General features: G+C 45.2%; 1 protein-coding gene across 3 annotated transcripts in view; it reads right to left on the bottom strand.

The window, feature by feature from the left end:
• Positions 1 to 14,753, bottom strand: part of LOC135845482 (zinc finger protein rotund-like) — a 50,604-nt gene extending 35,851 nt beyond the window's left edge. The window contains exons 1-2 of one of the 3 annotated variants that reach the window (XM_065364061.1): positions 12,540 to 14,753; positions 9,641 to 9,952 (exon numbers count right to left, since the gene is read on the bottom strand). In XM_065364061.1, the coding sequence (XP_065220133.1) occupies positions 9,641 to 9,952; positions 12,540 to 13,361 (1,134 nt within the window). In that variant the 5' untranslated portion in view covers positions 13,362 to 14,753. The remainder of the gene's footprint in view (positions 1 to 9,640; positions 9,953 to 12,539) is intronic. The other 2 variants (XM_065364063.1, XM_065364062.1) reach the window with 2 other exon arrangements.
• Between the last annotated feature and the right edge of the window lie 272 nt (positions 14,754 to 15,025).

The following is a 15,025-nucleotide window of genomic DNA, read 5'->3' as shown; positions in this document are numbered from 1 at the left end:
AGGGGAGAAAGTTTCAGACCTCAGACCTCCCCTTTCCCTGTCTGTCTGCCTGCCTGCCTGCCTGCCTGCCTCTTTTTATGAAATCACAATCACACCACAACGAATAATTTACTGTACGTATACTCGTAATTTTACTATTTTTCGGTACTCCTATGGTCCCTAGTAGCGAAAGATTAGTTTTCTACCTGCATGTTTCCAGCAAATTTTCCTAAATACATACGAGTAAGTATCGACTATCGACTATCGACTACCACTGCGCCGCGCCGTACCCACGCGTAATTTGCCGCAGATGAGATTTCTCAAGGTTTTTGCTAAATTTGAAGAATAGGTCGAGATTTCATTAGTTTTCCGCTCCGTACTTTTTCAACTTTTAACGCTATTCGAGTATCGTTACGTCATTCTCATTTTCAACACGTTTTAACCACCTTTCACATAATTCTTTCTGCGAATTTCGCCAAATTTCACCAAATTGCGCCACCCCCCCCCCCCCCACAATAATACTTGGGTACTCGTTCGTGTAGAATTTTTGCGGTGTAGTCTACAAATTTGACAAACCACATCGTTCTAACGCAGTAACGCAGTAACGCAGTAACGCAGTCACGCAGTCGGCTGTCGGCATACGAGTATGCTACCGGAGCCGGCAAACCGAATTGAATACCTGCCGCACTCGCAGCTGGCCGAATTAGGTAGCCACAAAAAAAACGGCGGCATAGCGCGGTACGCGTTAAAAAAAATTTCAACGCCAGCATCGAGTGTTCCATGCTACGTCGCCGCACCACACCGCAGCAAAAAAAATAATATCGATCGATCGTCCGCGCACGTAGACGTAGGTAGGTACATTAAAAAGGCAAAGGCTACACAATACACATACAATCATACACAGTTGCACACATATGGTTAATGTATTATCAATACGAGTACACTTACTCGTACATATGTATGTATACACAATACACATACATACACTACTACATACCTCATAAGTTGTACTTCACGTTTATACCCGCAAGTACGGTAGCTACTACAGCTACGTATAGCTAGCTAGCTAGCTAGCAAAGCAAGCAAGCCAGCCAGCCAGTTCTGGCCAGTTCTAGCTAGTTAAGTAGCTACTAGCTAGTAGGTCTAGGCAGACTCGAACATACAACGCACGTGCTCAAAAACGCCTGCAGTGTCTCATCTCCCCTCCCCCTCTTCCCCCTGGGCATCGGGAATACGATATCGTACCGATCGTTTCTCGCTGTCAATTGATCGGCACCTAACTTGACCTAACCCAACCTAACTTGACCGTAATTGGCGAGCAAATCGAAATTGTGTCTGTAGCGTACGAGTATAATTGTTGCCGATTTTTCTGGTCTTTTAGGTGTACGATATTATGCACCAACGTAATAATTGTCAGTCTGTGTCTGTATCGATGCACAATTGCACATTGCACATGTACACATGCTCGTCTCGTATACATTACTTACATAGGTAATATTATTGTAATTATGTACTCGTATCATGATGGGTCCATGGAATGGAATGGGAGGGGAGGGGAGGGGAGGGGACGCTCGCTATGGTCGACCGTCAATTGCATTCGAAGCGGACGAGCCGACAGCCGAGCCAACGATGTACGATGTACGAGGTACGAGTAAATGTAGCGATAGCGAAGCAAGCGGCGATATCGACAGAGAGTGCGAATGCGAATGCGAAAAAAAAGAAGAAAAAAAACGAAAAAACAAACGCGACGCATCTCGCTAGGTAGATGTAGTAAAAGTGCGGCAGTCACGCACCGCCACGCCGCCGCACTGTATTTTCGAGAAAAAAAAAGAAAAAAAAAGATGAAACACTCGAGGGTAAAAAAAAGCAATAAAATAAAGAGGGGAAAAAGGAGCAAGGCAGGAGGCAGGCAGGCAGGAAGGAAGGAAGGAAGGAAGGAAGGAAGGAAAGAAAAAAAGAAAGAAAAAAGCGACGAACGAGTGATAGAAAGAGAGAGAGAAAGAATAGGAAAAAAAAGAGGAAAAAAATCAATAATAAGCCTGGCGTAGAAAAAAATGGGGAGAGTTTTGTAATAAATCAGAAGCGCGCGCGGTGCGGTACACACTGCGCAGGGGTTCACTATGGACGGCTACGGCGTACGGCGTACGGCTCACGGCTCGTATTGTACGCTATACTCGACGTAATATGTAGTACTTGCCGGCGATGGCGATGCCGATGCCGATGCTAAGTGGCGGCGGCTGCGACTGCGGCTGCGGCATGGGGCATGGGGCATGGGGTATGGGGCTGGTGGTGCCCCTTATCACTGGAGCAGGCCCCGTCTTGTCGCATCGCATCGCGGTGGCGGATGGCGGCGAAATGTTCGTAGGTATGTATTGTTGTCTACAACACTGATCGACTGTATCGCGAATTGACGAACAGTCGAACAAATTTCACGTAAAAAAACGATACTATTGCGACTGCAACTACAACAGCGACAGCGACAGCGAGTTGGCATTGTCGCAAATCGCACCCAACTTTGCTGTTCCTTCGCAAACATGTACTGCTTACTAGTTACTCGTATTACGTTAACGTTAGGTTGCCGTACAAACATTGGCGAGCGAGTCTTCATGTCGCTGTCGCTGTCGCTGTCGCTGTCGCAGTCGCAGTCGCAGAGCACGCTTGAAAAAACGACAATTTTTAAAACCGCTCGATCCATCGAGTCAGCAACAATTCCATCACTTTGAGCCTTGTACCTTGTACAAACGTACGTGTACACTGTACACTGTACAAGCAACCGTGGCAAGTTCGAGTTGGCAGTTTTTTTCGTACCTACTCGTAATTTTAAGCGCTTTTTTGTGGTAGGTAAAGGTACATTACTACATATTATCTACATACGTATACGAGTACGCAATACGCATTACCCAAATTGGACGTCTTAGCGGACAACTACGTATAACTATACGTATGCATCTTTTTTCAAGCACCCGCGAAAATGGGAAACGAGTAAGTATGAAAAATAGCGACTGGGACACCTTTTCACGATAAGATAGTGAAATGCGCCCTTTCTGCAATTTTGACGAAACTCACCCAAAATGTTGGTATGGTACGGATGTAAAACCATGCCAAAAAGTTTCACCTTCAACCACCAAACACGCCAAAAAATGACAAAAAATCACCTTTTTTGCAAGATTTTGGTTTTTTGAGCACGTTGCGACGATTTTTGAGCTGAAAAAAAAGTATGTTATAACTTAGGGTGTAACTGAATTTCTAAGAAAATTTCACGGAGGCCCCATGCCAGTTTTTTTTTGAATTTTTGAAATTTTCAACCCCCTCCCCCCTCAAAAAACTCCTCAAATACGTACATTTTTTCTGAAAAAAATTTCACACGCGCACCTACCTAGTGACTATTTTGTGTCAAGTTTCAACATTTTTGGACCATCCCCTCCGGAGAACGAGAATTTTCAACACATACGGGGACATTTCATGCGTTACTTAGGGTGGGGTGGGGGCTCAAAAAATTTTTTGGATGGTTTTACATCCGTACTAAGTACTGACATTATGGGCGAGTTTCGTCAAAATTGGAGAAAAGGCGGATTTCACTATCTATCTTATCCCGAAGCCCGAAAAGCACTTTCAACGCAGTCGCTCGATCAAGTCGAGTAAGAAAGCGAAAGCGAAAGCGAAAGCACTGAATTAGTCAGCGTTAAAGGGGCGAACTCGCTTTTCGTCCAAGCCAATTCTGCGTCACGTCTGCAGCTGCAGCTGTAGCTGTAGTCGTAGCTGTGTAATGATGTATAGACACGAAATGACGAGTATTTCAATTTCATCGAGCCCACAGCCCAGCCAGTACGTATCTATGTATGTACCCAGACCTACCTACCTAGGTAGGTAGGTACCGATCTGATTTTGTGATTGTGCTGCCGTTCCCAGCAATAACCAAATGTTAGTCAGCGGCAGTAGCCACGCCACGCCATCCTCGCCACGCCGTGAGAAAAAAAATGTAAACAAAACAAAACAAAAGCGAAATAAGAAAATGTATAAGATTGAAAATGTTAAGTAGGTCAGTGGTCCAGGGTAAGATCGAAGGCGAAGGCGAAGGCGAAGGCGAAGGTGTTTTGAATACTCACACCCACCCTACCTCCTTAATGAGAGCACCATAACGTAACTAATGTGAGCCTGCTGCCTGATCCAGCATAGCAGCTGCGGACGAACAATACTCGTAAAAGCAAAAGTCCAGGTTTTACGGATACGGATTACGCTTACGCGAATAGCCGATCGGCAATAGAACTTGCTCTAATTCGACGTCAGAGAGTTAGGGTTGTCTGCAGTCGCCGTCGTGCCGCAGCTAAAAAGACTACCCGCGTAAGTACGAGAAACATTCCAAAACTCGCCACCGCCCCGCCCGCGCCAGTGGTCCCTCGCTCGTCCCAACAAAACACCAAAATCACGATGAAAGAAAATACGTAGGTAGTAGGTAACTATGTCTATGTACCTAGGCTACCTAAGTAGCTACGTGAATAAGTACGTTGAAAAGTGAAAAAAAAAAAATCACTGGATACAGGGTGGGTAAGTAAGTATACATATTACATATTACATAGGTGATAACTGATAGCCTGATTGATAAACGACTAAGCCAACGAAAGAAAGGGTTGCCCTAATCGAAAGTAGGTTATATATGTATGTATAAGTTTACTACATAATAGACGTAGTTATAGACGCAGCAGCATAAATGGAAAACGTGTCTGGTTTCAATACGAGCGACGACGTCTTTTCTTCTCTTTTATTATGTGTTTTTTGTGAGCTGAAGGTGCACTGGTGTAGGGTGCAGGGTGCAGGGTGCAGCAGGTCGCGCAGATACACAGATTTGATGAGTCGGTCGGTCGGTAACCATGTGGCAACTTTCACTCACCCTCATCCCTATGTACACGTATAGTTACTGTTACTACTCGTAGGTAATGACTAATGACTAATGAGATAGCACGGTAGGTTTACCTCCTTATATTCCAGCCTAATTACGAGTACATACGAGTAGGTACATACATATAGACGAACTGCCGCACGAACCCAACGACCTTCTTGCCCCCCTCCCCTCCCGCCATACTTGGGGTTGAAAAATTTCGGGTCAACACAGCCTCTAGATTCAGGTTTGATTACAATTTACAAATCCATTCGAGGCCACTGCCCACTGCCCACTGCCCACTGCCCGGCCGAAATTTTTCAATTTTTTTCACACATCAACGCCAATCCTTATTTACGAGTGAGTAAGTAAGTATGTAGGTCTAGGTACACTAAGTACTCGTACGTATACCATGCGTTTGAGAAATGGTACAATGGCCCACTCATTTTTCTACGTACCTACGAAGTACGTAGTACGTACTACGTACATCGTCGTACACAAATATACGAGTATGTACACTACACACTACACAATGTATTTTGAGTAGGTACCTCATCGTTTTGAACCGAATTTGAATCAGAATCGCAGGAAACAGTGCAGCGATAGCGAAACAGCAAAACCAGCCTTCACATTCGCGAGAAAAATGGAAGATAAGTAGGTATAGATGACAAAAGCCCTCGCTTACGAAAACTGCTTAATTTTAGTACCTAGGACCCTAGGTAGTAGGTAACTAGGTACATAGTACATACCGGTCGCGGTAGTCCGGTAATGATGCGCTATTTTACGTAGGTAGCCTATTATGGGTACGATAAAGAGTCAACTGCAACTGCAACTGCAACTGCAACCTTTTCAATTTTTTCAAGACGCAGCTACGCCGAAAAACCACTTGCGCGATAATTTTTAAAAAAATTTCGAGTACCTATATATGTACCTAGTTACCAAGCTACATCCACTTCTAGCAATCAACCAGCCCGGCGTGATAAAATCTGTTTTTAAATACATATCGTCACCCTAATACGTAAAATATCTAACTCCATTTTTGTAAATTGTTCAGGAAATGCGAAAAACAGCATTATCAACTATTGATGGGTGTTACACAGTTAAGTTTATTTATTATAGTAAAAAAAAATTCTGGTAAAAATTTTTTTCACTCGACACCTTTTAAGCCACTTTGAGTGGAGTTAGATATTTTTCCCAACTTGAAACGCGGATACTACGCCAATGAATTCACCCGAGGTAATTTTCAATGTCGGAAGTTATTTACGAAGTGTTCACCTTTCAGATGGTGTTCATAACTCATTTTCATGTAACGTAAAAATGAAACAGTTTCACGTAGCTAAATAAACAGTGCGTTATCCTTTGGTGGAGTTAGATAATTTTCCTGACTTCGAACGCGAATTGTACACCAATGAAATCGCCTAAAGTAGTTTTTAAGGTCGGAAGTTCCATATGAAGTGTTCACCATTCAGATGGTGTTCATAACTCATTTTTGAGAAAAAATGGAGTTAGATACTTTACGTATTAGGGTGACGATGTACGAGTATCTATACTTGTACTTATCGCTTTATCCACCTGTTGTGCAACTGCCAAAAATCTAAAATACTCGTAGGTACCTAATGTACGAGTATTTTTTTCCTGAAATTTTAGACCCATAGGTACACGTCAAAAAAATCAACAAAGTCAAATTTCAAAAAAAAAAAAAAAAAAAAAAAAAAAAAAATGAAATTGGAAGACAATTTTGTACACGAAGTATTTTTCAATTTCATCAAAAATAAACATTTTTTTCGACGAGATTCGAAGGCTTTATTGCTGCGCGTTTGAATTTTGTACATTTTTTTACTACCTTTTTGACTGAATTCACTACTTTATCACTACTTTCACTACCTGTTGAATAGCCTGTAGGCCTGTTTGTAGTTTGTACACAATACACATTGGTGCAATACCTATACAATCTACATAAATGTGTACATAGGCAGTACAAGTTATCCTACGAGTATTCGTTATGAAGGAATAGGTGATCACTGATCAGGCGCACCGTACGGTGTACGAGTATGCGTAAAAAAATGCGAGAAAAAAAAAGAGAGACAGAATGATGTTGAAAAATGTGTGAAAAAAAAGCTGCATGTCTAACGGACAAATCCGTACCCAGCGGCAGCGGCAGTCGGAGTCGCAGATGAGAAAAAAAACAAAACGAAACAATAAACAAAACGAAAAAAAAAATCACGTACACACGGACAAACGAATCGCAACTGGTTAATAAAAGGACGAGGTATTTAATATGCGAAAACACGAATCATCTTTATACCCCATCAGCGGCATCGGCATAGGCAACGTATGCAAATGATATTTAGAACAATTAACTCAAACCCTTCAACGCGGATGAATAGAAAGGACAAAGACGACGACGATGAAGACGATGAGGACGAGGAATACCAACAAAAGAGTTGAGAGCGATGCGCACCGCACCGCCGCACCGCGCCAATGAAAAGTGAAATTAGCCTTCTTATCGCGTTAAAATACGCGTACATAAAACAGGCGGGGTCGGCGGTCGGCGGTTAACGAAAAACGAAAATATGTACAAACATCTCCGAGAATACGAGTAGCGAGTAGTCGAGTAAGGTATAGAGGTATATTGGCACCTGGGACAGGACAGCACAGCACAGCACAGTGGGATTGGGCGGTGCTGGTGCTGGTGCTAGTACTAGTGCTCATCTCGCCTTTCATTTTCTCTCTCAAAAAAATGCATCACTTACTGTATAGTGTATAGCGTATAGGTACTCGTACTGTAGCGCACTATAGTTTCAATTTTCTTCCGCGCTCCCTGCCTGCCTTGCACACATGCAGTATTGTGCAGTGTGCATATGCAATATATGTACCTAATTCTCGTACACCACGAAATCATTACGTATACGATCTCGCACTCTCGCAGTCGATTACGCATAATGCGCAGCTATTTATACCTAATACACAATACACACTACACACTCGTAAGTAAAGGTATACCTCCTCTACCTCTATAGTCTATACCCATAGTTTTTAAAAGCCAGTCCGGTCACGTACATTATCAAATAAAATTTGAATATGAAATCCTTCCATTCTTCTCGAAGCAGTACCCATTCTTTTTCAGCTTCAGCTTCTTATTCTTCTGCTGCTGCAGCAGCTCTTTCAACTCTTTCAATGAAGATGCCTCATTACCCCGTTTCGTTGTCGTTGTCGTTGTTGTTTGGTCTAGAATAATGATTTTGTTTTCTCTCTCCGTCCCCTCGGTCGCTTTTATTTATTTACCCTTTTCCTTTCGCTTTTTTTTACACACGGCTAATGCTCGTTGTGCGTGTGTGCGTGTTTGTGTAGGTAAGGAGAAGGACTCAGGTGCGGTTTTTTACATCCCAAAGCAGGTATGCAAATCCAAAGGATGCTTTGTTTATTCGGTTGGTTTTTGTTTTGCTTTGTTTTGTTTTGTGTACTGTGTATACGAAATACGAATTACCAGGGCCAGTGTTTTTACTCGTACGAGGCGACCAGAGGTACAGGTACTGCAGGTACACAGGTACGTCTACATTTACATACACACACACGCACACGCACACGCACACACACCGTAGGTCCGTGGGTAGAGAGGTACGAGTATACACACTATGAGAACTCGTACTCGTACGACGATGAGCCTTTTTTTCTCCATCATCTTCGTAATCATCTTTCTTTCTCGAGAGGGGTTAGCTATGCAAATGACGCTTTTATCCGCCGTAATAGAAGGATTTTTTTTTACGTGATGTGTGTTTTTTTCTTAATAGCTGCTATCCAGCTGTGGATGGGTGCATGAGAGTTTTTTTCTTTTTCTTTTTTCATCGCACCGTACACCGTACACTGTGGACCGTGGGCTCGGGGTGTACCTACTAGTTTTTTTTTTTTTTTTTTTTTTGTCTTATACTGTTTTACGTAAAGGATGAGATTAACTCGGGCTCGGGCTTACGACCAGCGCGGCGGGGCTAATATATTAGTATTCAAATGCGCTGCGCCGCGTTCTCATTGCTCCGTAACCGATTTAAAAACGAGAGAAAAAAACAAAGCGAAACGAAACGAGACAAAACAAAAAACGAGATACGAGTAATATGCATATGTACCAAAGTACTCGTAATCTTCGCATCGCGGTTCAACGTATTTTTTTCTAATCTTTTTTCGTTTTTTTTTTTTTCATTATTTTTTTTATTCCTCTTCATTGTGGCCTTTGTTTTTTGTTCGGCCGTGTTAGGTGAGACATTAAAATGCAAGCGCGAATATGTCGCATAGGTAGAGGAATACTTATCGCCGCAAAAACAACCACATTCGGCAAATTGGTCGTTATATAACGGATTCGCTAGTACGCAGTTGCCGCAGCCGGGCAGCCGGGCATCGATACACGCGACATACACAATTACACATACACGTAGGTAGATAGGTAGGTAGACAGTTGGACACCTACTGGTTACTGGTTACAGTGGTTACTGCAAAAATGCGGCATTATCGTAAAATGGCGAATGAAGAAAATTGCATACTTATTACGTTTACGCCCGAATAGCTACGAATAATAAGGCTTCATCCAGCCCCCCCCCCCCCAGTGCGGTGCTTTCCTCCCACACATAATCGCTAACGCTATAGCTATATGTTATGCTAAATTACGAGTCTAATTATTTATCGTATAGGTACTAACGTAACGTAACGTAACGTAACGTAACGTAAAACGTAAACTATAGGTAAGAGGTAAGAGGTAAGGGGTAAGGTAAATGATGCGGCGAGCGCGAGACTTACGTCCACTCCATTCCACATGTAGTGCACCGGATCGTGATGGTGGGGAGTGGAAGCGGCGTTATTCATGTGTTCTGCCATTACGGACATCCAGTGCTGGACCAAACCCGGCGGTTGACCGCCGCCGCCACCGCCACCGCCTCCACCTCCACCCCCGCCGCCTCCACTGCTGCTGCTGCTACTGTTGGAAACTGTATGACCGCCGCCGCCGCCACCGCTGTTACACTTGTTGCTGCCTGCACCGCTTATGCTAGAAACGTTGTGTCCATGGTGTGCTTGTTCCGAAGACCATACGAATGCGGCAGCCGCTGATTTCTGCAAAAAAAAAACAAAAAAAAAAACTATAAAAAATCTGAAAATTAAACGTAACACGAAACTGCTACACTTAACTACGAGTACGAGTTCACCTACAGCTACGTCATAAATATTGTATGTATTACTCGTATGTATCGAGGCAAAGGCACGGGTATAGATAGGTACAGGAAGAATGTACGAGTATGTATAGCTTACACGTTTGTAATTTTTTGTCAGTCAGCCTGATGCTAACTGCGCACCAGTGTAAAATTTCAAATTGTTGCCGTTGCCATTATGTAGGTACTAGGTACAGCGAGCGTGTAGGCACCTACCTACCTACCTACCTACCTACGTATTTATGACCGAAAATGCCAAATGCCAAAAATCGGGGGGGGGGAGCGACTATTTAAACACGCGTACGCGCGGTGTCGGCATCACGAGTCCATGTTTGGGATGGAGGAGGAGGAGGAGGAGGAGGAGGAGGAGGAGGAGGAGGGGGGAGAACACTAAAAACTGAAAGTTTATCAACTCGGCTCGGCTAACCATAAGGTTTATCCGCATTTACGAATTACGAGTACGAGTACGAGTATAAGTAACGCTAACGGCATCGGCATTCGGCGACTCATCTTCGTCGTCGTCTTACTGCTCCAACTTGATCGCGACAATACGTATAAAAGAGTAAGATTCAAGTACGTAATACACGGTTGACGGTATACCGTTTACCTAATACCTATACGCCATTAGGTAATTTGAATTTGGTAATTCGGTACACCCTAACACCGGGAGCGTAGATATGCACCTCACCTCACCTCACCTCACCTACACCAATCGGTTATTATACGTAATAGTACCTCGCGTCGCTGTCGTACCGAAACTACTCGTAACAACAACGACGCGACGCGACGACGGCAATGTTAACTCGTGACGAACGTTGGACCACTACCGCACTTCGTCGCCCTCGCCAACGCCATCGCCATCGTCACATGCGAGTCGAAAAACGCGTTAATACTTTTGCAGACGCTAGACGCGGCAGGCGAAACATGCTCGAAACGGCCGCTCACGCCAACCAAAACGCAATTACTCGTAGCTAGATAGAGGTACCACTATTACTATGTGTGCATATTACGAGTATTACTATCACTCGCTTACACCTTGGCGCCCTGCCCCTTGTCCCTTCCCACAGTGCACCCATTTACATACTTACGCGATACGGGAGCACCCCCACCCCCACCCCCAATTTTGGGCAAAACATTCGAAAAATAATCTGGGGCATGCGATATACCGAATCGTATGTTTTTGGTGACGATGAACGCGAATATGACGTCAGATTTTTGATCGGAGCCCATCCACGGCCCTCAAATTTTTTTTTGGACTTTTACCTGCAATTGGGGGAGGTTCCGGGTCAATTTGAATAACTCAGGGTATACCTATTCGTGTTCAGCGATATCGAAAACATAGGTACTATTCCACGTGGCACACGAACGAAACTATTTTTTTTAGGTTACCCCCCTTAGGAAGGTGCGTGGGGACGTGGAAGAGCCCGATTAAAAATCTGACGTCAAGGAGGTCAAAATCAACGTTGGAACTCGAGAAATTGAAAATGTAAATCAATTCGGATACCTCGGAGCGCTGATAAATAATGAATTGATGGTAGAGATCGTAAAGAAATTAAATCGCGGATTGGAATGGCAAAAAGAGCCTTTAACAACCTTGTCAATGTGCTGGGAAATCGAACGACGAGTCTAGCGGTGGGTAGATAATGTTAAAAAAATTGAGCGAATTCGAAAGACAAGGCTCAAAAACGTTGGTCGAGTTGACATGGAATGAGCCTGGAGTAGGTAGGTTTAGGTGGGTAAATACAACAAATTGTTCAAACTGCAATACGAATCGATTCGATTTTTCAAGTTTTTTCATTTTACATTTTTTCATTTACCCCTGCCCGAGGCGACTGCGCAAAACTGAAGGTTACTTTTATTTTTTTTGAAAAATTCGACTTTTTGTTTTTTTTTGCGCAATATTTGGGGACTCGTATCCGCGCATTTACCATTTACTTACTCGTAGAATATCACCTTCGTTATTAATCATCGTTCATTACATTAACCTTATAGTCAAACGACTAAAAACTGCAAAAAATTGACAAATTAAGGGACTTTACTTGGAAACATTGGTTTCAAAGATTTCTTCTCTATATACGTCTACGACATACGTAGACGTTTCACCCAACAACGATTATAGTTACGTACTCGCATGTATTGTGTTTCGTACGATGAACACTGGATTCCTCTTACATTGATTCTAAAAGCGCTACAGGCATTCGCAGTTTTGGCAATTATCCTTCCCCCCCCCACCCTCTAGACAAGTACGCCGCCCCGCACTAGAGCGAAAAAACCATTATTTATTCGAAAATATTAGTACCCTCGGCGCGGCCTCGGTTTCGGAGGCATCTCCGGAAATGAAAATTTTCCTAGACGACATTTCCCGCTAAAAAAAAAATAGCTCTACATACTCGTAAGCACGTACGTGTGTGTAATGTGTATACTGTACATATGTGTATAATGTAAATTTCGGTGAAAATCTCGCGACCGACGTGGCACGGGCATGCTTTTACCTGCATCAAGTTGTCGTTTTCAATTTGATTAGAATCGTCGTTAGACGAAACGGAGCCGGTCTCGTCATCGGCCGCCGACGGTGAATTGACGCCGCCGTCCGCGTCACTTGCGCCGGCACCGGCACCGGCGCCGACGCCGAGCCGTCTATCTTCTCTGCCGACAACGGCGGCAGCGGCGGCCGCTGCCGCAGCAGGCGGATACAGATTAGCGTTGAAACCGATTTTGGCTGCTTTGCCGAATACGGCCACGTTGGCCGCGATCAGCTGTTTGTAATACAATTCGGCCGGAGAGCCGCTCAACACCATACCGCCAACGCCGACGCCGACACCGACACCGACACCGACACCGACGCCTTTCGAGGATATCCTAACGCCGGCCGACGTTTCGTCCACGTCCACGTCTTCGTTATCGTTGTCGTTGTCGTTGTCGTTCTCGTAGTCGGCAAGATGCTGTTGCAACTGTAACTGCTGTTGTTGTTGCTGCTGCTGCTGCTGCTGCTGATGGTGGTGGTGATGGTGATGATGCTGCTGTTGCTGGTGATGTTGTTGTTGATGTTGCTGTTGCAACTGTTGCTGCTGCTGCTGCTGCTGTTGTTGTTGGTGATGGAGATTAAGATACTCTTTGTATTTATAGGACGCGAGGCTGCCGATACCGCCGTCACTACCGTCGTGTTTCATTTGCTGACGCGGCGACAGCTGCTGCTGCTGCTGCTGTTGTTGCGGTTGCGTTTGCGGTTGTCGACGATGAGAATCATTTGGTGATCCGGGCGACGATACGGAATCGGCGCTATTTTCGATGTACCCGTCAACGCCGCTAGTCATCGAATTTCCACCGCCGCACCGCGCCGCACCGCCGGCTCGCCAACCCAATTCCGAACACGCGAGTCTCTCTGTCTCTCTCTGTACGCGTACGCGTACGCGTATATCTATAGGTAGGTACCTACTACGAGTAGGTAGTCCCTAATACTCGATATTTCGGCAGTATTTCGTCTCGGAGGAGCGGGTTTCAACGATGATCGCAGCTCATCTAAGGTGTAAACGAGTAGCATACGTAGCAGTGTAGTCGTAGTCGTCGCGTCGTCGTCTCGTCGATTTTGGCAGCTTTTTCATCGCGCCAAAAGACATGCGCGTGGATTTACGGCGTCAAGCAACCAATAGTCGAGCTTAAGCGCATGCGCACGCGCACGATCAGATGCGTACACTTTACCACTGCGCAGTGCCGAGGCTGATGGTAAAGTCACCGACAACGACGATGGCGATGGCGATGGCGATGGCGATGACGGCAGCGTCTCTACCAAAACGGCGACGACGTCGGCAAAACATCATATTGGTCGAAAGCGCGATCCGCTAATTATCGTAATCACGATCGCGTCGCAGGCGTTGGCAAGGTGCCTGATGCCGGTTCCCGCAAAACCCAACCCACTCTGCAATAACGCCTTTTTGGTTACGTTCGAGCCGAGTATTCGTACGGTTTACTACTTCTTCTTCTTCATTTTTTGACGCCGTCTCTACTTTTTTGTACACCTTGCCAGTTGCGGAGTTTCTTTTTTTTGCTCGCCCTGTTTTTTTTTTCGTCCTTTCGGTCGTTATTGTCGAATAATTCGGATTCGACACGTTTCAAGTGGTGGTGGTGGCGGCGGCGGCGGCGGCGGCGATCGTTTACCGTGCAATTTTGCCCTTTTTTTTCGTCGTCGTCGGCGTCGGCGTCTTCTTGCTCTGGTAGGAGGGTTTTCTCATTCACTCTCGGCAAAAATGAATACCGCCGGATCCAATATATAGATACACGTTCGGTCACAATCGACGATAGCGGCAGCTATACAACACGTTGCACGTCACTCGTCACACATACACTTATTCACCAACACACGTACACGTACACGCGGCGACGGCAACTTTGGACGGAAGATACGTACGGGGCGACCGGCGACTGCGACCGGACGCAGCGCAGCGGCACGATTCGGCTAGACGCTCGCGCTCGTAACACACCGACCAACCAACACGCGTGAGCGTACAGATAGGCTATAGATACTCGTAAACGTACAAATGCATATTTTTATCGGTTGGAGCGACGACCGCCGTTGCGTTGCGTTGCGTTGCGTTGTGAAGGAAAAAAATCGCGTAAAGACGTACAAACCGTTCACCATCGACGACTATGGAAAACTGCGGAAAAAAATCCTACCTCACATACATGGAGATACTACATACAAGACAAAAAGAAAACTCCAAGAGGCAGCCGACGAATGGAAAGAAAAACTGCCGGAGGGCGGCGGTGGTGGCGGCGGAGTCGGCGGCGACGACGACGACGATGCCGGCGATGGCGATGGCGGTGGTGGTGGTGGTGACGGCGGCGATAACGGTGCTGGCGCGCTGCAGCAGGAGGAGGAGGGGAGGAGGAGGAGGAGGAGGAAGAGCGGCGACGCAGTCGGTGGATGAGGGATGCGATATGGAAGTATTGAATAAGGACTTGGAATGGAATAAAATGCTAC

The sequence above is a fragment of the Planococcus citri genome, chromosome 4, assembly GCF_950023065.1.
Source record: "Planococcus citri chromosome 4, ihPlaCitr1.1, whole genome shotgun sequence".
NCBI lineage: Eukaryota > Metazoa > Arthropoda > Insecta > Hemiptera > Pseudococcidae > Planococcus > Planococcus citri.
This window is presented reverse-complemented; position numbering and strand designations above follow the sequence as displayed.